Source organism: Peromyscus maniculatus, chromosome 17, assembly GCF_049852395.1.
Source record: "Peromyscus maniculatus bairdii isolate BWxNUB_F1_BW_parent chromosome 17, HU_Pman_BW_mat_3.1, whole genome shotgun sequence".
Lineage (NCBI taxonomy): Eukaryota > Metazoa > Chordata > Mammalia > Rodentia > Cricetidae > Peromyscus > Peromyscus maniculatus.
In genome coordinates, this window is record NC_134868.1 from 12099804 (window position 1) to 12123377 (window position 23574).

Below are 23574 nucleotides of genomic sequence, written 5' to 3' on the forward strand. Positions count from 1 at the left end.
CTAAGTGGCTTTGTGAGTTTTTCAGAGGAGGCTGAGGGCTGAGGATACACTGAGAAAGAACGTGAAAGGAGGAATGAAGGTCAAAGCCAGATGCTAGAGCAGATCGGCTGTTCCAGAAGCAGAGAGAAGACCACCATAGCTAGAGTAGACCAACTGGGAGCCAGGAGAAGACCACCATAGCTAAGTAGACCAACTGGGAGCCCGGAGAAGACCACCATAGCTAGAGTATACCAACTGAAAGCCCAGAGAAGACCACCATAGCTAGAGTAGACCAACTGGGAGCCAGGAGAAGACCACCATAGCTAGAGTAGACCAAAATAAAGCCCGGAGAAGACCACCATAGCTAGAGTAGACCAACTGGGAGCAGGGAGAAGACCACCATAGCTAGAGTAGACCAACTGGGAGCCAGGAGAAGACCACCATAGCTAGAGTAGACCAACTGGGAGCCTGGAGAAGAGCACCATAGCTAGAGTAGACCAACTGGGAGCCTGGAGAAGAGCACCATAGCTAGAGTAGACCAATTGGGAGCCAGGAGAAGAGCAGTGAAGGCCAAGAAGCAATCACAATGCGCCATGAATCTTGTAAAGCCTGGAAAGAATTTACACTTTTATTTATGTGCAATAAACATACCCAGTGCCCACTTTCTTCAGAGACAAACCGTAAACCATGTAGAAGAATGATGATGTTTACTTCCACGTGGGGGAACCTTTAAGGCAGAAGAATGATTTTTCTGAACTGTGTTTTTTCAGAACATTATCATCAGATTTTTAAAGAGAATATAGGAAGTAAGCAGAGAAGGAAAGCTCATCAGATGGCTGCTCTGTTACTGTAGAAGAAAGACAATGATGGCCCCGCCAGGGCTTACAGAGGTGGTTGCAGCAATGGTTGGCCAGCTCTAGGATCGCAAGCACATGCTGCTTAACAAGCGCAGGGGCCGAGCAAGGCATTAGATGAAGTCACTGCAGGAACATCGCAGACTGACTGCACTTCCTCAAGTGAGGAAACCAAGAGTCACTAAGTGATGGGAACGTCTCATCTCCCCTGCATTCTTATAGAATCGCCATATGTGCAGCCCACAGAGCACGTTGTATTTCTAAGTTAGAGACAACAGACTGTACTGACAATGGAATATGGTAAAAAGAGAAGAAATGGAAGATAACAGGCAAAGCTCTGAGCTAGGGAGACAGTAAGAGACGGAGACGAGGAAGACAAGAAGATGGAAGCCATACTGTATTGCCATTGTTTATAGCTAAAGATTACTGACTTGCAAGCATTGATTAATATTTTGGGAGTACATTTTGGAGTGTTAAAATTTTTTTGACTAAAGTCTTACAATGCTTATGCTAATCTTGTGAGAAGGGTTGTTGTTTTCTTTACTCAGAGGGATAAAAATACAAAGAAATTTAGTAATATTCTTTTATCCTCATGCTAATAATTTAAACAAGATTAGAAACTATAGCACAGTGACTGTAAAGGGTGTTTCATATGGCTTCTTTCACTAAAACTGTTATTCAACTGAATTTTTAACAACTAACTTACTATAGCTCTTTCTGTCTATCTCTGTCTCTCTGTCTGTCTCTCTGTCTCTGTCTCTCTGTCTGTCTCTCTGTCTCTGTCTCTGTCTCTGTCTGTATCTCTATCTCTGTCTCTCTGTCTCTCTGTCTCTATCTCTGTCTCTCTGTCTGTCTCTCACACACACTGAAAAATATAGATATATATCGCCATCTAGTGGCAATCCTAACCTCAGTTTGCAGTGAAATACATATTTGATATTTGTCTAGAATATGTATAATGTATAAACTAAAGATGCTGTTATATACATATGGGATGAGAACAGAGATACAGAGATCTCAGAGAACAATCAAAAGTGCTTAAAGAGTAAATCAAAGACTTGGAATGCTCACATTATCTTCAACTTAAATAGTACATTTATTCTCTGCACATAATTGAAAGCTATTTCTTTTTCTGCATTTATTTATTCAAGTACTTGTTTATTCTTTTATTTTATTGGTTAATTTACATATTACATATGTTCTATCTATATGTTGTATACACAACACTGCCATATAGCTAAACGCTGAGTTTAAAAGTCTTTTGAGACAATGTGTGTGTTGATAGACACTGGAAAAATATACACATATAAAGTTTTATCAAATACCCAGATGATTATAATATAATAAATTCAGAATTATTCGGGTGTCAAATAAGGAATCAACTGAGGTTTAGTGGAAGGCTGGGGGGCCAGGAGCCAATTTAAGTGTTACACCGTTGCATCGTCTGCCTGAGCGCCCTTATCTCTTCCAAATGGCATATTGAATTTGTCCATTTGCAATCCCATTTTCAATGTACTGTATCATATCTCGCAGATCACAAGCTCCTTGTTCAAATATATATGCTGTATTCACCATCTAGGCTCCCAGTACCCTGCATACCATTACAGATCAGACTACCTAGGCATGGTGGCACTCACCTGTAATCGTAACATCCAGGAGGGTAGTGAATCCAAAGTCAACCTAGGCTATACAGCAAAACTATTTTTAAAAAACTACAAAGAGATAACATCCAGGCACTGTCTCTTATTTCTCACGTACATAGTGCACTACTTGCAGCTATTTATAGAATTGACGTAGTGAATCAAAATTCTTTTCGCATCCTCAAGGCCCATTCTGGAAGATAGCAGCAATAAATGGTGGTGATTTAGACCCTCACACTCTCCCATCTGCTTTGTTCAGATCCCCATTTTTCCAGGAACATGCCTCTGTGCACTTGAAAGCATGTTGGAATAAACAATATCTGAGTCTCCATATACATTTAGATTTCAAACCAACTTAATATTGAATTAAAGTTGCCTTGAGGACTTCATACGTACATTCTACTTTACCCTGGCCAATGTCTTCAATGTCCTTCAAGTTTATGTCTTCTGATATCCTCTTAGCTTTGTAAATAAAGTCTGACTATTTTGAATTTATTCTAATAGTGTTCATTATGTCTTAGTAATAGTGTAAAATACTAAATACAATTGCACAGTTTTCAATAGACCTAGATATACTTGACAGGTTTTACCAAAACACAATAAACTTTAAATATCTTTCAATTGTCCTGATAAACATTCAAAAATGGATTTTAGCAGTTTTTATGTTTTTTGGTATATCAGGAAAACAGAAAGGAAAATCTAAAGTATCCATTTAATATTTTATACCTGCATTCCAAGATCTAGAACATAGCATTATTTTTTCTCTTTAAGTATTTAACATTCTGTATCTTAAATAATGTGATTGTTGTTTGAGAAATGTATATGATTAAATCAATTTCTATCAGCCTTTAGTTTATTAATTAACCAAGTACACCCTGCTAAAAGAGACTCCTATAGTGAGGAAATAATTTTAGGATTGATGGTTCCATTAATTCTATCAAGAAAAAACAAGGACTCCAAGCTGAAATGTTGTCAGGTTCAATGTTTATTTTCACAAGGAAACAAAAAGAGGCACGAGAGTTGAGGAGTGTAGAAATAAATAGCTGATGTAACTAAAATTTCCACATGCTCGGTCATTCATAGATGTGATTAAAGCAGTCATTTCACTGCAAACGCTTGAATTCATTGTCTGGTGTAACCCAGGAGTATATGTGTGTCGAAACCACACTTATCATCTGATGATAGAAAAAGGACATTTTCACAGAAGATGCCTCACAGTCATAGTTCTCGTGTGCATTTGGTGAATGCTACAATTTTTATGTTTAACTTTTTCTCCATAGGACCTGATTACAGATCTGAAGGAGCAACTTTCATCCCACTTCAAAGACGTGATGGTGGGCCTGATGTACCCGCCACCATCTTACGACGCTCATGAACTCTGGCATGCCATGAAGGTAGTGACTGACCCAATAAGATATGTGCATCAGATGCAGGCTGATCCAATAATACACCTATGACAGGGACAGGCTCAGATTTCAACAGAGAGACTCCCCTCTGATGCTCCTGCAGTTTATATGAAAGAAGAATATCTAATATGTAACCATGGAAATACTTTGGTAAAAGAGGCTTTCTTAGAAAAGGGAGTCTCCGAGTCAAGAGGTTGGGACCAGCCTATTCTTTGGGCGTAGAGACTCAAACATACTCAGTCATCCCCAAGCTCAGCTCCAGCAGGAATGAGCAAGTTAGCCTCCCATGCTGCTCACAGTGTCTTCCTTCTGTGTGCGTTCTCAAGTTGAGATTTAAAATCACAAGAGTATTCTAAAATTATTTATAAACACTTAACTCAGGAGCAAAGTGAAATACTGAACCAGAGACAAAATATCTATGACAATTTAAATTAAATACATATGGAAAGTATTGCTCAGATGCAATAAAATTTTACTTCTAAAGAATTAAGATCTTACAGAAAAGTCATTTTCACGAAATAAATTACAGGTTTGTTGCAGATTTTATTGTATGGAACGTGGGGACTGGGGGTCCTTTGACTTCTTACAAATGCTGGCATTAAACTCCTGTAGACTGTTAAAAATCCTTCTGTAAATAATGTGCTTGCCCAAGACCAGATCACCCAATGTGTGACAGATATGAGGCAAGAGACAAAAAATAAAGATACATGGATTTTAGCCATAATATTTCCTGATCAGAATAGTGATTTTATAAAACTGAGAGGAATTCCAACCCACCACACTTTTTCAAAATTTCACATGCCAATCCCCCATTTCTTATGAAACTATGTGGAAGAAATCTGCAAGAATGAGGTCATATGCGACTGTTGAGTAGGAGCCAGCAAGCTTTCTCAGCACTTCACAAAATGGTAAGGTGTCCCATGGACTTTCTGAAAGACATGTGCTACCTTCAAGACCCATGACCACCGATCAGTACCTTGGATGCTAAAAGATCCCTCAGAACAAACACAGTCAGTTCCAATGTTGAGGCAATCTGAGCGCAGTTCCATAGCAAGGGGGATCTAAGCACAGGTCACCAAGATGTACCTGACCAATTATGAGACCTGCGTTCTAATTTCAAACTGCTTAGGAGCTGATATTCCAGCAGAACGTGGAGCTTCAAATTCCACTCCAGAGGAAAGTGGAAAACGCAAAGTGTGTTTCCCATGTTGATTAGCAGTGCCCATACTGTTGTTTTAAGTAAAGGGACAGAATTCCTGCAGACAACATCATCTTTACAGGGACATCAAACAGCGGAGAATTGACACAGACCTGATAGCAGGCTGACTTTGATCCTGAATGCACTTTCTTTTCCCTCCACCACCTCTAAGAACACCATGAATGCTTTGTTCTTTTATTGTATAAAAAGTAGTCTATTGTCCTAAATAAAAGTGTCTTCATGTTTCTCTCTGACTTTTAGGGTGCAGGCACTGATGAGAATTGCCTCATTGAAATATTAGCTTCAAGAACAAATGGGGAGATTTTCCAGATGCGAGAAGCCTACTGCTTACGTAAGAAAATACATAAACATGTATATATTAGGCACATGTACAACCACATTTTTAAGTAACATATAAAAGTATTCCATCTTATGTTCATTCCATTCTGATTTACTTATCTGTTGCTCTGATAAAACACTGACCAAAAGCAATTAGAAAGGGGGCCGTTTATTTGACCTACAGGTAGGTCACAGTCCATCTCTGATGGGAGTCAGTGGAGTAATTCAAACAGGAACCTTGACACAGGAATGGAAGCAGAGATTATGGATGAATACTGCTTACTGGCTTGCTTCCCCTGCCTTTTTCAATTACCTATCTTGTCCAGCCCAGGCTTACCTGTGCAGAGAAGGCACCATCCACATTGAGCTGTGCCCTCCTACTTCAATTAGCTGCGAGAAAATTCCACTTTGATATTCTCACACACCAGTCTGAATCAATTCTTTAAATGAGGGTCCCTCTTCCCAGATATGTCAAGATAACAACCAAGATTAGTCACGACAGGTACTATGATGTTTGAAATATGACTCACTGGAGTAGAATGAGGGTTTCCTCGGAGCCCTGGAGTAGGTGGGATGGAGGATAGGGAGGCTGATCAACTGGTACACTGTCATATGTTGGAGAAATAAGTTCTAACAACCTATTGAACAAGACAGTGAAGAACAATAATAATAATGTGTTTTAAACCTCAGTGTAACCAACAGAGAGGCGTGGTTGTATCAAATAATAATAACTGGTGGGCAGCATTACACAATGTGCTCATGGGTTGAAACATATTGTACCATTTAAATATATATAACAATTATATATAAATCAAAGGACTAAAATATGGAAGTCAATAAATATAATGAATATGACACACTCAAAACCAATTTCCTCTTTAAATAAAAATTATTATCACGCTGAAAATGAAACAATTCCCTAGGAAATCTAGCAAATTTTCCTTTAATTTTTAAATGTGTTTACAAATATCTATGAAACAAATGCTTTAGGATGCCAGGAAGTGCCCAGCACCTCGAATTGAAGGTGTGTGATCCTTTACTCAAGAGACACCTTCAGTATTACAAAATACAGCAAACAGTGACCATTGCTCACCAAATACATTTTTTTACTTTACCTAAATGTCAATATCCCAACAAATTACTTCAAAAATCAAACTTTTGCACATTTTAAAATAAAAAAGGTGATAATTTTTATATCAAAAAATGTGTAATGCTTTGATTTCTGACCCAATGTGTATTGAGAACATTGAACATTGCGCACAGTCAACACTCATGCTCTCAAGAAAATCAAGACTTTTCCAAGTGGAATAAAATAAGGACTTTTACTTGAAATACTAAAATGAGATGGAGCACTTTGGAGAATGGTTAGCCCAGCCCACAGTCTACAGCATGGTATAAACAATCCTGACCTACAGAATGAGAGAGTGTGAAGTTATTTCCAATGTTCTGTTTCAAAGTTGGCTCAAAATTATCTTTTCAATAAAACAGACCTAGGTTGATGCTACCATTAGGATACAGGTGTCTTTGACATAGTTTATGATACAAAAAACAAACAAACAAACAAACAAACAAACAAACAGCAAACTGACTAGTGGCTTTCTCATCATTAACATTCAGTATCATTAGCTATGTGAAGGCCATTGATATAGGGTTCTGTAATAAGACATGCTTTTAACGTGCATATTTTATTGTCCAGAATACAGCAATAACCTTCAAGAGGACATTTATTCAGAGACCTCGGGACACTTCAGAGATACTCTCATGAACTTGGTTCAGGTATGACATTGAAAACCATAACACTTCACACTCTTTAAAACATAGACACATTTCATCCTCACGAAATATGACAGATAGTTCGGTATATTGCGGTTCACCCATACATCCTATGTATGAGTCACTTAATCTAAAACTTGACTTACACATGTAATAAGCATGAATGTGTACCAGTTCTGCCTTAAAACATTAAATCTACTGTATTTATAAACACATATACACACATAAATGATTATTTAAAAAATAACATTTTTTAATATAAATATATATAACAATTATAAAGGCTTTACTTTTTTTTTTTTTTTTTTTTTGGTTTTTCGAGACAGGGTTTCTCTGCGTAGCTTTGCGCCTTTCCTGGAGCTCACTTGGTAGCCCAGGCTGGCCTCGAACTCACGGAGATCCGCCTGGCTCTGCCTCCCGAGTGCTGGGATTAAAGGCGTGCGCCACCACCGCCCGGCCTAAGGCTTTACTTTTTAATTTATAACTTAAATTAGAAATCTACTTCAGCTTTGATTTTTTGCAACTAAAATAAATTTATGTGTATGACTGTTTTATACACGTGTATATCTGTGCACCACATGAGTGCCTGGTGCGAACAGGTGCCAGAAGAATTCATACGAGTCCCTAAAACTGAAGTTACAATGGTTGTGAGCCACCATGTAGATGCTGGGAATTGAGTCCAAGTCCTCAGGAAGAACAACCAGTGCCCTTAACAACTGAACTGTCTCTCCAACCCTGTATTCCACATTTTTTTAAACTAGTAGGTGGGGTTGGAGACATACTAAATTTCCTGGGCTGACACTCTGTACTTAGTGTTATGTGGTAAGTGAATTAATTTCTCATCTAATATAATAAAATAGTATAATACAAACTATTATTAGAAGTACTTCTCAAATAAAGAAGCAAAGAATCAAAAAAGTAGGGTATGGGAGTTGAGATATACATAGTTTAGCAACAAAATGCTTTCCTAACCTGAGCAAGCACCTAGGTTTGATGTCCAGCACCACAAAAATGCGTGCATGTTTGTGTATGCACTGATTGTTCAAGAAGTCAGTACATTGAAATGCAGAATTGAATTTGCTCCTATTGTATTTTACTGTAAGTAAAAGATCTCAATGTAATCTGTATAAATTCCATTATACTATACATTACCAAGGAGGAACCTTACTTCTAATTAAAATTATATTTTGTCATTTATCTTCTTTTCTGTAATGACTAAATGGTATGTAATTATTTCGATCCAATTAGCATTTCTCAAAAAACATTCTACATATTAATTGTAATAACAGTGTTATTTTAAAGTATAATTTCCTTTTAGTTAATGCCTGCTTTTGAATGTTCTAGTCATCCTATCAAGGAAAGGGGTTCAGGAATTCAAGTGGAGTCAGTGTTCAGCACTTAAATAGTAAAAGAAAGTACAAAACCTCACAGGTTCAGAAAACATCTTGAAGGCTGTGGGCTTTTCTTTCACTTTATGAAGTGTGTGTTATGGTGTGAATACTTTGGTATGTATACTGTGTGTGTGTGTGTGTGTGTGTGTGTGTGTGTGTGTGTGTGTGTGTGTGTGTATTCTTAATATACAGCCTGCTCAGAATGGAGCAGGGAATGGAGAACTAGGGAAGAACACACCAACTGGCTACCCAGACCCACACTCTTCCTGTAGACTCACCAGATGAAAATTCAGTATGATACTTCATGTATTCTTCCTCTTATCTGTGAAGCTCTTTTGCTGATTACTGTGCCTTCCTAGATTTTTTTAATTAAAATTTATTTATGGGGGTAACACATGCATACCACGGTACCAGATTGAAGGTCAGAGTAAAACTTGTGGGAGCCAGTTATCTCTTCCACCATGTCGGTCCCAGGGATCAAAATCAGGTCATCAGGTTTTGCACCAAGTGTCTTTATGTACAGAGACATTTCACCAGCTCCCTGAATTGTTTTTAACTGCACATTTCTTGGGCTGTTTCCCCTTGCCCTTTATTTCTCTTGGCTTCCTGTGGGCTGCCATGGAGTTGACCCTCCTTGAGAGTTCAATTTTGGCAAACTTACAAGGGCCAATAGCTTACTCAAAACTGTATAGCCAGCTTTTTTTGAGCACAGGTTTCTGAAGTCTTTGAGAATTAATAATCCTGAAAACTTGGAAGAATGACGACCTACCCGCACACAGTTAGATTCATGCACAATTACCCACACACCAAACTTTTTCAGATGTATGCTTTAAGTGATTTATTTTTTTTTTGCATTCTTGCATCCTCATTATGTCTCTTTATTTCACAGCTGCAAGGCTCTCAAACAATAAAATGAGCCTGTTATTACTGCAAGGCCAAGTTACACTACATCTTCCCTTTCAAGTACTCTGCAACTCTCAAGTCACATAGCTGGGCATGTACAAGGATTTTCCCCTTCTAACACTTAAAAGAATCAGATTTTTAAACTTTCTCTCTCTTCTTTAACTTCTGTTTGCAAAACAACTAATTCCTTACTGGGTTCAGTTCCTGCTTCGAACACATGCTTAAAAGCAAAGGACCAATTCCATTTCTCAGGGCCACATGAAGACCAGGACAGCTGCTTCTGATGAGAGCCTCTCCCCCACAGGCTCAGTCCTTCTTTTTATCTACATGTTCACTAAATCACTTCAACCTCCAGAATCAACAACATGGTGGAGGGTTGTTTGTGGGAGATTCAGGGCTTTGTTATAGTGGGTATAATTTTTCCCTCAAATTTCATTGGTTAAATCTAAGTCAAACCAGCCCTATTTAGTATTGAGAGTGGCTGAACATGTTATCCTATTGGTTCTGTCTTTTAGGAGGTTAAAAAAAAGAGCTTGGTGATCATATACAGTGAGCATAAAAATTAAAAAATATCTAATTTTCTATTACTCCTCATCATCATCATTATTATTGTTGTGTATGAGATGAAGGGCAGATGCGCCATGGAGGTCAAAGGACAACTTTGTGTGGTTATTTCTATCTTTCCATCATTACTTGGGTTCCAGGTACTGCAGGGCAAGTGCTTTTACCCACTGAGCATTCCTTGGACCCCTCTTGTCCACTTCCATGGCAAATATATTCCATTATTATGTTTCACAGCCTCTCTTCCTGAAGACCATTTTTTCTACCTCATGTTTCCCTTTCTAGCTCCCATTCTCTCTCTCTCTCTCTCTCTCTCTCTCTCTCTCTCTCTCTCTCTCTCTCTCTCTCTCTCCTCTCTCTCTTTCTCTTTCACACACACACACACACACACACACACACACACACACACACACATGCTCACACACACAGCTGGCTTTATTAATTTTGCTGGTTAGCTTGGTTTTGAGAGCAAAAAATTTAGCACTAAGAAATCATTTCTACCTTGATCTATATGCCAAAAAGTAGCCCAAGTGAAAACTAGCTTTTATGAATTCATTGTTCCTTTGAAACAATGGCAATGTGAAACTTTTTATTCATGGTGGGTTTTGTTTTCTTTTAATTACCTCTTTTACTTTTGAGATTATGACGTCATTGTTTTTCCACTTTTCCTTCCTCCCTCCAAACCCTTCCATATACCCCTCCTCAGTCTTTCAAATCTGTGGCCTCTTTTTTCATTAGTTGTTGTTACATGTTTCTGTGTATATGTGTATGTACATGTTCATACACATATATCTCTAGATACAACCTGCTGTGTCTGTAAACTGCAACTTCATCTTCTCCCTTCTCTTCCACTGGTATTCACCTCTACAACTCCATGGATGTATTAGAATGCCCAAAACAGCAGATGTGGTTTCATTTAGTGAATGTTTATTATAATTAAACTTCATACTATACTTCCTACAGATTTTATATTGCTCAATTGAAGGCTGAATAAATATTGAATACATACATACATAAAAACAAAATCAGTAATTCCATTCATCTATAATCAGTAAAGAACTGGACTTTTTGATATCCCTTTTTGTGTGCATGTTTTGTTCTAAGTTATTGTCAATTTCTAGTTCAGAATAGAGACAGTTTGAGAAAGGGTGACAGCAGAAGTTAATGAAAACAGAGTAAAATTATGCATATGCACAAATATGCCATGATGATTTCATTCCTCCATATCTTGACCTAAAATGTTTCGCTGAAAAAGGTATGAAAATGGAGAAATACTTTTTTTGTAGATTGATAAAGAAGCCAAACATTAGTAACTTAACACTGAGGAAGACTGTTGGTGACCAATTCGAGTCTTTTAAATTTCTCAGTTTAAAAAAGGCATATTGTCCAGCCTCAATACAAGGGCTTTTGCCTTGTCTTATTGTGTCTTGTTTTGTTCAGTGCGGCTGACTTCTCTTGGAGGCCTGTTCTTTTCTGAAGAGCAAGTGGAGGAGGAGTGGATTTGGGGGAAAAGGAGGGTCGAGGGAGCAGGGATAAGGGGAACTGTGGTCACGATGTATTGTAGGATAAAAGAATCTATTTTCAATAAAAAAATTTAAATATTTTTAAAAGTGAGGCATATTACCAAGCAACTCTATTGACTCATTAGTTAAACTAAATTTTTCATTTTATATATAATTATTGTAACCAAAATCAAGAACTTGTTTTATCAAGCTTGGTGTTTGTTTGGCTGGGTTTGGTTTGGAGTGCTTGTTGTGAGTACACAGTTCATGAAGCTGCCCCTATCACCAACATTAATTAATCAACATCTGGAGTGAGAATCTTAAGAAGTAGTTACATATAAATAAAGAATGGACCTCAGTTTATCACCCTCCAAATGAAGACTTCTGAGTAAAGCCACACAGTAATAATATGACTTTAATATGAAATAGAAGTTTGTCTTTTAAGATAGTTCTTCAGTACTATATCAATGGCTCATTTTCAAACTTTACATTTTATAAGGTAAATTTTTACTACTTTTTTGGTTTATGTATTTCAGTCCTGTGTGCCATAACACACATGTGAGAAACAGGAGACCTACTTGTGGAAGTAAATTGTATCCTTCTACCATGTAGAGTCTAAAGATCAAAAATGGGTTATCAGGCATGGTAGGATGGTAGCACCTTTAGCCTCCTGAACTATCTTGCTGGTCCTCGTGAGGTTAATTTTAATTAAAACTTTCTCTAAATTTAGAAGGAGGGTTTTTTTTTTTTGCTTTAAAGTAATGATGCTAAGTAATGTAAATTAAAATAACAGATTCCAATCAGAGATTCTTCTGTATAACAGACTTATAGCTAAGCAAGAGTAAAAGATAATCTATCAGTCTATCTGTCTGTCTATCTTATTCTATCTATGTATGTATGTATGTATCTATCATATACCTATCAAATATCTATCATCTATCTATCTTTCATCTATTTATCATCTATCTTCTTTTTTCTAAGATCTATCCACCTTATCTATCTAATCTTTGTTTTCTGTATGTGTAAGGTGTAAGCGTTTGCTTTGACGCTGAATTCCACCTAATATGATTATAAATTGATAAAATTAAGTATTGATTCTTAAATTTGATACCTGGAGTATGAACATAAACATTCTCTGTGTGTGTCTGTGTCTGTCCATCTGTCTGTCTGTCTGTCTGTCTGTCTGTCTCTCTCTCTCTCTCTCTCTCTCTCTCTCTCTCTCTCTCTGTGTGTGTGTGTGTGTGTGTGTGTGTGTGTGTGTGTGTGTGTGTGTGTGTGTGTGACATTGGAGCAGCATGAAATACAGTAAAACTTTCAACAGAAGAAAATGAGGGTGAATTGAAACAGATTTCACAGGTAGCAAGAAAAATTTTATTTAACTTACCACTTTTCTAAAATAAATATTCTCGCTCCTTTTTATTGTTCATCTTACTTGTTTCCTTACCTTAGCAGCCTGTACATACAAACAATATTTATTTAATATTATATGCTTACATAGTTTCATAGTACATTATCCTCAAAATGTTAAACATAAGAATAAAACAATGCATAATTCATGAAGATTAGTGAACTCAGAAAATTGAGATAACAAATTCCACAGATATAGAATTATAATAGTCTCATTTATTTATAGTGCTTTTGAAACATAGACATTCTATGATGATTCAGAGTGCTTACTATATGATTTTCCTTAGGCTTTTAAATATTTTGATTGAGTTTTGATTTCTACACTTAGTGACTGTTTTTCTTGGAGCCCCTGGTGCTGTGGGACGGTCTGTATGTCAAATTGCTCTGATTGGTCAATAAATAAAACACTGATTGGCCAGTGGCCAGGCAGGAAGTAGGTGGGACAAGGAGAGAGGAGAATTCTGGGAAGCGGAAGGCTGAGGCAGAGAGACACTGCAGCCGCCGCCATGACCAGCAGCATGTGAAGACGCCGGTAAGCCACCAGCCATGTGGCAAGGTATAGACTTATGGAAATGGATTAATTTAAGCTATAAGAACAGTTAGCAAGTTAGCAAGAAGCCTGCCACGGCCATACAGTTTGTAAGCAATATAAGTCTCTGTGTTTACTTGGTTGGGTCTGAGCGGCTGTGGGACTGGCGGGTGACAAAGATTTGTCCTGACTGTGGGCAAAGCAGGAAAACTCTAGCTACAAATGACGCCCAACGTGTTGGCAAGAGTTTCCACCTAAAACCTGAGAAAAGATTCTAAAACGGAACTAAAAACAGCTTCCTAATTGTCTCTCTCAAATGAGCGGCAGCCTGCCGGTTTGAGCTACTGGCGGGTTCCTAGCATGCAAGCTCGATCTGCAGTATGGCGGGAATGAGGCCTCTGCAAGTGGCACATTAAGCTGCATGGTGGATTTAGCCTTTGCTAGTACAAAAAAAAAGAGGTTTCTGGGCTACACGCTGCTTGGATAAAAGCATAGACCCACGATGGCTCCCAGAGCTGGCGGAAAACGTACCACTGCCATGTTTGGAAGCTGAAGTGGGCGGAGCCAGCAGCCGCAGCGCCGTTTCAGGCTTAAAAGGCTGCAGTTTAAGCAATAGGCTCAAGGTAATATAAAACATAAGCCACATAAAGATGGCTACCACACAGAGAATCTGGATTATGTTCTCTTTGATATTCGTAACTGAAGAGAAACATTTGATTGCAAAAGCTGTTGAGTTATGCCAAAATGTGTGTTTTAAAGGAACCTTAACTTCAAAATTTGGATGTAAGGATTTGTTGCTTTGGAAAGGAGGCTCTGCTTTTGTTTCTACAGAAAGCCAGAGGCTATGGATTTGTTCCAGATTAAGATACATCAGGTTTGACCAGCCAAGACCACCTGAAAGGTCTCCAATGACACCATGGCCCAGATGATCCAACATCCAGAATTGTTTCAAGGCAACTGGCTCAGACGATACGGTCTCACGGACTACTCCATGATCCTAAAATTTTCTTTGTGTCCCCATAAGATACAGCGCCCCCCTCCATCAGGAAGTAGTAAGAGAAGCTACGCCCAAATTCCCAAATATACCAAGCTGACTTTGGAGATGTGTAAAAGTTAAAACCTTCCTTTTAAAAAAAAGAAAGGGGAAGTGCTGTGGGACGGTCTGTATGTCAAATTGCTCTGATTGGTCAATAAATAAAACACTGATTGGCCAGTGGCCAGGCAGGAAGTAGGTGGGACAAGGAGAGAGGAGAATTCTGGGAAGCGGAAGGCTGAGGCAGAGAGACACTGCAGCCGCCGCCATGACCAGCAGCATGTGAAGACGCCGGTAAGCCACCAGCCATGTGGCAAGGTATAGATTTATGGAAATGATTAATTTAAGATAAAAGAACAGTTAGCAAGAAGCCTGCCACGGCCATACAGTTTGTAAGCAATATAAGTCTCTGTGTTTACTTGGTTGGGTCTGAGCGGCTGTGGGACTGGCGGGTGACAAAGATTTGTCCTGACTGTGGGCAAAGCAGGAAAACTCTAGCTACACCCTGGTTTAGAATTTATGATTTCCATAAAGTGATTTGTGAAGTTGAGAGTTGATCAGGCCTCAGAACCAATGTTTGTGGAGCACATTTCTTCTGAGAGACTACATTGTGAGCTGACAGCCTCTAACCTGACAGTTTTGGAATACTACAATTTAGATTAATCTACCACACCCAAGTAAATATCCTGCTCTCTCTGCCTCTGTTTCTTTCTCTCTCTTACACACAAGCACACACACACACACACACACACACACACACACACCAAAGAAGATGGATAGATGACAGATTAGATAGACAGACAGACAGACAGATAGATAGACAGGCAGACAGATAGATAGATAGACAGGCAGGCAGAAAGTCTGACAGATGGATAGACTATCTTTTCATCTTGCTCTATTATAACTTAGTTGTATATCCTTGGGTTTATCACTTGCCTTTTTTGAGGTCAGACTGCAGCTCACCAAATTTATGAATATGAGGTAATTCTCTCTTGCACAACACAAATATTCTCTCATTCTTCACTTGCAGCAATCACAGCATCTCATCCTCTGTGCACCCTCACTTTCAGAATCAAAGGAAAGATAATCCATAGATTTCATTCTTCAAACATCATTAAGACTCAGACACACCCATTTTGGCATATGAATGAAGACAAGGAGTTAGGACATAGGAGCTTGAAGGTGTTTGTGAGATGCAAAGGTAGAAATCACTGCTATGATTTCTGGGAGGAAATCTTGTCCTTAGTCTACCCAGGGTTTTCTGCCAAGAAACAACTGAAGGGGAACACACTCCTCTTGAAAAAACTGATGCCAGTAATTAAGCTGGCCCACAACACTTCCTGCATGCTTTTATTACACTAGATTTGTGGAGGGTCTAATTATCTGTCAAATAAAGAAGGATTAGTCTCTTGGAGATTAATTAATCAACATGTGCAAATTACATTGTGGATAAGTACCTTCTCAACAAGATGGGAAGCAACCTGATTAAATACGTCAGCCTCACTCCTCATCTTGGCTTTCTGGATTCTCTTGAGGGCCCTTTCTGAAATCTGTACAGTGAGACATCCAGGGCATTACTACCATAATCCTTCTGTAATCATCTATAGTCAGTTTTTCTGCTCAGGTATTTTCATGCCTTTAATTTCTTCCCTTTTTATCTTTCCTCTTGCTCAAATCCTATACTCACATACAGATGGCCACCATTGCAAGTTAAATATGCAAGATTATCACCTTTCTAAGCAAAACCTCAGATAAATAGAACTGCAGACAATCTCTAAATAGTTCCCCCAATCTTTGCAAGTGATGGAATTTACTTAGCTGTATAGTTAAAAATCGCATTTCAAAAATCCAGAAAGCTTGTTCTTAATGTTTTAATTCTTTCAGTCTTTCTCTGTCTAAAATAAAACACCAAGAACAAGTGGTCATTACTTCATTTTCATCCAATTATATCACATACTTGAATCTCTTCTCTAAGGTAATATTATCTACCTAATGAATTAATTAATTGGTACACAAATATAGTCGGGAGGATACAATTATGGAAACTTTTATAGAATGATTAGAAGCTGTGTGTGCTTCTGACAATAGAACCATGTCAATATCTCACAATTATAAACAACCTAATGGGTTAATATTTACAGGCTGTATTTTAGTGAATATTGAGTACCTATGTTGATTATAAGTAGTCAATTTAGAAACAAGCACTAGAAAGCATAAATTCTAATCTTAAGGTTTTTTTTTATTTTACTGTATGCAGAATGTTTTATAAAAGCTGTTAAATACTCAGCTTCTTTCTTGTCACTTTGAAGATTTTTGTCGTGAAAACAGTAATTCATTTGTCAGGTGTTTTGAAATTTCAGGCTTCTGTAGCTATTTTATTTTATCTCGTTACCAAATAAAATTTATGTCTTCATGAAACAAAAAAATCTACAAGGCAAATTTAAAAGGCTACAATCCAAAAAGCATTCTTTGCCTTCCCTATGAGGAGTTCTTTGTGACTTACAATGTATCAAATATGATTTCTGACCATTGGGAACCATCAGTAAACACAGGAGTCAAAGTCTTTAGGTCTGGTGAATTTCACATCTATCAAAGCAAATTAAGCTATTAGACAATGATGAATAAAGACATTACTAAGAGCTTTTGAAAGGGATGACAAAATGTATCCAATCAGGATGTGGGATACAGGAAGTATAGGACTGGAGAGAATCAGTAAGTTGAATTGTATAGGTTGGTCAGAGTAGATCTCATTAAACATAGCAGATTTACTCTGATTAGTTTCCCCCATCCCAAAAATATTTTTTCATAAGAAACAATTTGATAATATTTTATAAAGTTAAATTCTTATCCAATTTACTCCTAATAAATGACAACTTAATTCACACACAAAAATACAAATGAAAGAGTGAATCAAGCCCCAAGTAGATGTAATTGGGTATACAGTGAAAATATAAAAGCAGAAAAAAGTCTACGTCGAGAAAAGAACCAGATGAGGCCAAAGAGGCAACAAGGGCTAAGATTCTGTCAAATCCTTCACCATTATGAACACTGGAGTTTACTTCGAGTGGCATGGGGGTTTGGTAATCATTTTCTAGGTTTTAAATAGATGACTAATGAGATGTTAAACTTCATGAAACTCACAATGAATTCTATTTTTAATAAAAGACTACGGAAACAAGCATAGAGCCAAAGCCTGAATGGAGCTGGTCATAGCAGAAACCAGGGATATAATGTTACTTGTGAGCCATGTGGTAGCATAGTAAGGATCTAGAGTGTTCATGGGTGTGTTTGAGGGGCAGTGCTCATGTTAGTTTCTGGGGAATTTTATGTGAGATATGAAAGACAATAAAAAGAACCAAATATGGCTCAGGTTTTCATTCTGAGCAATAAGCATGAAGTGGTCAGCCACTGAGATATGGATAACTTAGAAAGGGTCATTGAGGTAGAGGTAGTAGAAGCTGACTGTTGATTGTCTTGAATTTTATGCATAGAAAAAGGTCAAGGAGAGACATGGAGTTGGCTAATGGAACAGACATATATAATGCAAAGTTCTGTAACAGACTCCAGCTAGAGAATTTGACTGTTACTATAATATGGACAGAATCTGAACCCATATCAATAGCTGAGATTATAGAAGAAAAGGGAGAGTAAAGACGGACAAGAAGACACGGGCAGCATGGTGCAGGAGATTCACCAAGAGACTGAACATGCAGAGGAAGGAAGCACTTCCCCAAGGCTGGGAAGTTTTCAATGAAATGGAAGCAAAGAAACAAAGATGATGTAAGCCCAGTAATGGAGGCACTGGAAGGAAAAAAGAGAAATGGCACCAAAGCCTGCCAGACACATCAGATAAGATGAAAGCTAACAGTTACAGGGATGAGCTTCCCAAATGAAAAGTACACATTCACAGAAGACATGATGCTGTAATTGTTTTCACATTTTTGTAAATTAAAATTTTTAGAGAAAATTGGAAACAGAGCCCAAAGTTAGCATTTGTAAAGAATGAGTTCCCATATGATACCTAGATCCCAAAGCAAACAAAGCCATTGGTATCTAATAATTGCCCTTCTGTAACTCTCAGACCTAAGGCAATTGATTTCATATCTCTAAGTCCATTTACTTTTTATCTCCAAAATAAGGAAGAAATGTAAGACCTCTTGGGATCCTGCACTGCCCCACATTCATAACTTAAAGATAAAATAACACCCATCACCCCACTGGCCAGTAAAATCACGTTCATTCTTTAGATGCTGTCTTCTGTTCCTAAATCTTCAGGACAAATTTAGTCATACGAAAATGTGAATTTATTTTTCTATGAGTAATTCAACTTTCCTGGATGTGTCTAGGTTTGGGTTAACAAAAAAATGCTTAATATTTAATTTAATATAGTAAATTTAATCCTACAATACTTTGAACAGTCAAACTGTATGAGTACATATTCAATCCCTTTGATAATTTTATTGAGTTGACTACTCAACTCTCAAAGTTCTCTCCATCACCTCTTCTCTCCAAGATGCTACCAGATGGAAAGATATGTATATGGCTTATAAGGTGTCTTTGCAAAGGACAGTGATGGTGTCCTCAAATAATAGATATTTTCTGCATTCTTTATGACTCTGACTATGAAATAAAAGGTCTGGGAAACCCTGAATAGATAATGTAAGGCTTTAATGTCCATGATATATGTGGAGGTTTTTCAGTACTAACTCCAAATGTACAGCAAGTTTATTAATGATGCTTTTTCTGTCTCTGTTTGACCAAAGCTAAGGTAAATTAATTAACCTCACCTTTACCTTCTTAGTATCTGAGGAGTCCCCCTAAGGTCTAGCCTTGTCTCCTACGTAAGTCTAGTCAATGATATCTCATTATAACCTTTGAAATACTGTCCTTGTAATGATCACAAACAACACCACTATTCAAGTTTCACCATTAGTTCCTCAGCCAAAGTGTAAGTTCCTTTAACAAGAAGCAGGTAAGAAAATTGAGGTACTATTCATGTTATTTAGAAGTTGAGACTAAGAAATCCAATATTATCCCCCACCATGTGCATGTGCATGAGCATGCGCACACACACACACACACACACACACACACACACACACACACACACACACACACACCTTTGTCCATCTTCAAATCTCACTGACTTCACTCACATGAGCCATTTCATGACAGGGAAAGGCACTGTATCCTTTGTGTTCTCTCATAATTAGTAACCTCCCTCTCCATACTTCAGCTCAAAAAAAATGAAATAAATTCTAATCACAAATCTCTACCATCTCTCTCCTCTCTTGCTTGACCCAGGAGACTACTGGTTCTAGCATTGTTTAGTACTCCTTCCTTCTGTTTGGAAGATCAAATAGACCCTCCACCGTTTGTGTGATAGGGAGTGGGGGTTAAAAGATTTTACAGAAAATTCTCATTTGCAAAGCCTATACTTCATCACTATTTGGTTGTTACGTTATTTCTGTTCTACAAGCCAGATACTACTATGTCTGCACCATTGCACTAACAGTGTTAAGCTCCATCACTACCACCTCTGACAAGGAATGGATGCTCATCTTGATGGAGCAAAATACCTCACAGAGAAATGAAAGCATAAAGAATCTCAACATTTTTCACCAAGTTCCTCTGTTGCAAAGAAAAGCTCAGAAATGAAACTCCTTACAAGACTACACACCAATTCCTCATGTGTCAAAGTATCCAAATTAATAACGGAGATTGCTTAGAAATCACCAGTGTTTGGGGGCTCAGGTTTTTTTTTTTGTCCCAACAATCCTATATTTGTGATATTTTGATTGCACTCTGATGCTCCCAAGATTGACAATAAAGTTTGTTTTGAGTCAGAGGCTGGAGCTAGCTACTAGCTGACCAAAATTAATCATAGAGGTTTTAGATGACTGAGGATAGAGAGACAGGAAGTAGTAGGGAGGTACTTAGAGAGGGTCTTGACCCATTTGGATGGAAGAATGAAGAGATAGAAGTCACTGGTAGCTGTTCCACCCTTTCTCTGATCATTCAGATTCTTACCCTGACATCTGACTCCCAATTTTTATCGATAAATAATAGTTATATAAGGCCTTCACTATGTGTTCTGTGTATTGAGACCATCTAAAAGGAAACTCCTGCTTATTTCACAGGGAACCAGAGAGGAAGGATACGCAGATCCTGCGATGGCTGCTCAGGATGCTGTGGTAACTAAGCCTGACTTGATTCCTGACTAACAGTGCTTTTGATGGCATAAGCAGAGCTGGGTCTGATAATTCTTCCTGACTGTGTGATGTTGCAGGTCCTGTGGGAAGCGTGCCAGCAGAAGACTGGGGAACATAAAACCATGCTACAGATGATCTTATGCAACAAGAGCTACCCACAGCTCTGGCTGGGTATAAGAAACAGGCTCTTTACAACTCTTTAACCAATTGAGTACAAGTAACTAGGATAAAAGATGGAATGTCATCCAGAAATAGAGAAAAGCCAGCTAGTGCCCTGAATTATGTCTAGACAGTATGCCTCATCTCACAGCACTGCTAAAGAATAAAGCTCTGCCAGTATTTAATTTTTTCCAACAACTAAATCCCATCGCTTTCTAATAACAACTCTTAAAAATTACCTATTTAGATTCATTAGCCATTTCTTGCCAGATACTTTACATTGTGTCTTGAATAATCTCCAGGGAGCTTAGTGTGGCCATGAGTCAAGGTCTTTGTACAGACATTGTGATTTATGAGATATCCATACTACCTACTGGTCTTTGAGATGTGTTCACATTAACCTACACCTGACTTTCTCTAAATTGCACCTTTCCTTCCCCATATTAGAAAAACAAATTAAATATAATTAAATGAAAGGTAAAGTCATATCAATTATCTTAGCAATAGCCTACTCTAATTCAACCATGCCTCTTTTACTTTGTCAGTTTAAGATTAATACTAACAATAACAATAGTTGTTCACATCTAAGTTGAAATGGCCGAGAACTAAACATTGCCAAGGATAGAGCCAGCTGAGTAAGTTCTTTAAAAGGGAAGTTTAATTGAACATTATTTTATGTTAGTAAATTAAGCTGCCGATGGTAATCTCCTATTTCTCAAAAGCGCTCTTCCAAACTCTATTCCTAAACATCACTCAGAGGATTTTTGTATTTAGCTTTCATATCTAAGGTCTAGCAGAGTTTCATCTTGACAAATAAATTTAAACTGTCTCTTAAGTCTGTCCTCTGGATATGTCTCATAGATAATAACTCACGGTGTGCTTTCCCTCTATCTAAGTCAGCACTTGAGTCAGTAAGGCCCAATTGGGGGTAACCATTGCTCCCCAGCCCAGCAAGAGCAGGTCCTGGGAGTCCAGGATTCATGCAAGTTTTAGCATCTCATAGAATCTATACTTGTTGTAAAAAGTAGACTCTTCAACACAAGGGGTAGTAGTACTAGGAAATACTTCAGAGAAGACACTTAACTTTACATGTACAGTAAAATAGCCAGGGTGTATGCTTTAAGTTTATGATATTATGAAAATCTCTTTTGATTTATTACATACATTTCTTGAAGTTTTCCAGGAATTTCAAAATATTTCTGGCCAAGACTTGGTGAATGCCATCAATGACTGTTACGATGGCTACTTCCAGGAGCTGCTGGTTGCAATTGGTAAGCTGTACGATGAATTTTGTGTGATGAACAAGAGACCTCACCTTTCATAGTCAAGTCTGACTGGTTCCGACTGAATTAAATGTGCACAATTAGAATTTGATTGAAGTATTTTTTTTCAATGAAATTATTTGAAAGATCCATAAACTCCAGGAAAGTATATCAGCTTATGGTTTGATGCAATGAACTGGCAACCTGGAGACATTAATAAACTGGCATCATTCCCTAAGAACAGGTTCAACTTTTGTATGAGAAAAGAGAAGTCTCAAATGCCCTACCTCAGGAATCGACTTCTCACAGCTTTAAATCTATGTCAGCTTCATTGACGTTCACTTCTTTTCAGGAGCAGATAAATACTAACAGTGTGACTCTTTTTTTTCTCCAAGAAGAAAGGGAATTTTATAATCTTGCTTTTGATGTTTTTATTTTTAATTTTACTATCTTTAATAAATTTGCTTTTAGGGATAAATGGTATTATCAAAAGAAACTAAATTGTTAATTAGTAGTGAATTCTACAGGCATACCTCCTGAATATTCTCCAAAATGGTATACCCATTGTAGAAAAGGCCATCGCTCTTATTCATAGAGACAATTCCGTGTACTTACCATGGCTTACCATGTACTCTGTGGCTTGGCAGCACAGACTTCAGGAAAGGTACATGAAGAGTCATTGTAAAATGTCCCATAATAGGTTCATCAGACGAATACTTAGCTATGTGCTGAATAAACAGTCATTGTGAGTTTTCCATTCCAAGTATGTTTTGATATGGAGCAGAGGGGTTACAGCATTTTTATGAATTATTTAGTAAGCAAGCATCCGATGAAAATGATTTGATGGGTTTTATGAAACCCCTAAAGATAAGTGATGAAGGAGATTTTGTCTATGAATGCTTCTGAGACAAAATATGTGTATATTCTATCAAATTTCTAGTAAATTTATTAGGCATGTATCACATGTCAGCTAACAGCAACAGAGTTAGAATAGAACTCAAGTCACCAATTCTCAAGGCAGCCCAAACTGTTGCCACAAAACTGTGGGTTTGATGGAAAAGATAGTGGACATCAGGAACACCAGGAAAGTCCCATCTGGTTCATTCCATCAATACAGAATGAGCCCTACTGTGTCTCTAATTTGGGTACTGCAGATAGAATACCAAAGCAACAAAACCATAAATATCAACAAAAGCCCCTTTTAAAAGCAACTCAAGATTCACTGTTAGGTTTACTTCTCTCTGTAATGAAAATAAGATAAAGATGAAGCTAAATATAAAAAATTAGATCACTATCTAAAATAGTTACTTGAACTGAAGAGAAACTAATATGCTTTTATTTTGAAGAAACAATATAGCTCCTCATTTATTGCTCATTTAATTAATTAATCTATTTACTTTTTCAAATGTGACTATTTGATGGTCTA

General features: G+C 37.6%; 1 protein-coding gene across 1 annotated transcript in view; it reads left to right on the top strand.

Annotated features, from left to right (window-relative positions):
• Anxa10 (annexin A10) overlaps positions 1 to 23574 on the top strand; it is a 57145-nt gene that overhangs the window by 27831 nt on the left and 5740 nt on the right. The window contains exons 6-11 of the mRNA XM_076553834.1: positions 3754 to 3867; positions 5339 to 5429; positions 7113 to 7192; positions 20656 to 20709; positions 20805 to 20898; positions 22062 to 22157. Coding sequence (XP_076409949.1) covers positions 3754 to 3867; positions 5339 to 5429; positions 7113 to 7192; positions 20656 to 20709; positions 20805 to 20898; positions 22062 to 22157 — 529 coding nt within the window. The remainder of the gene's footprint in view (positions 1 to 3753; positions 3868 to 5338; positions 5430 to 7112; positions 7193 to 20655; positions 20710 to 20804; positions 20899 to 22061; positions 22158 to 23574) is intronic.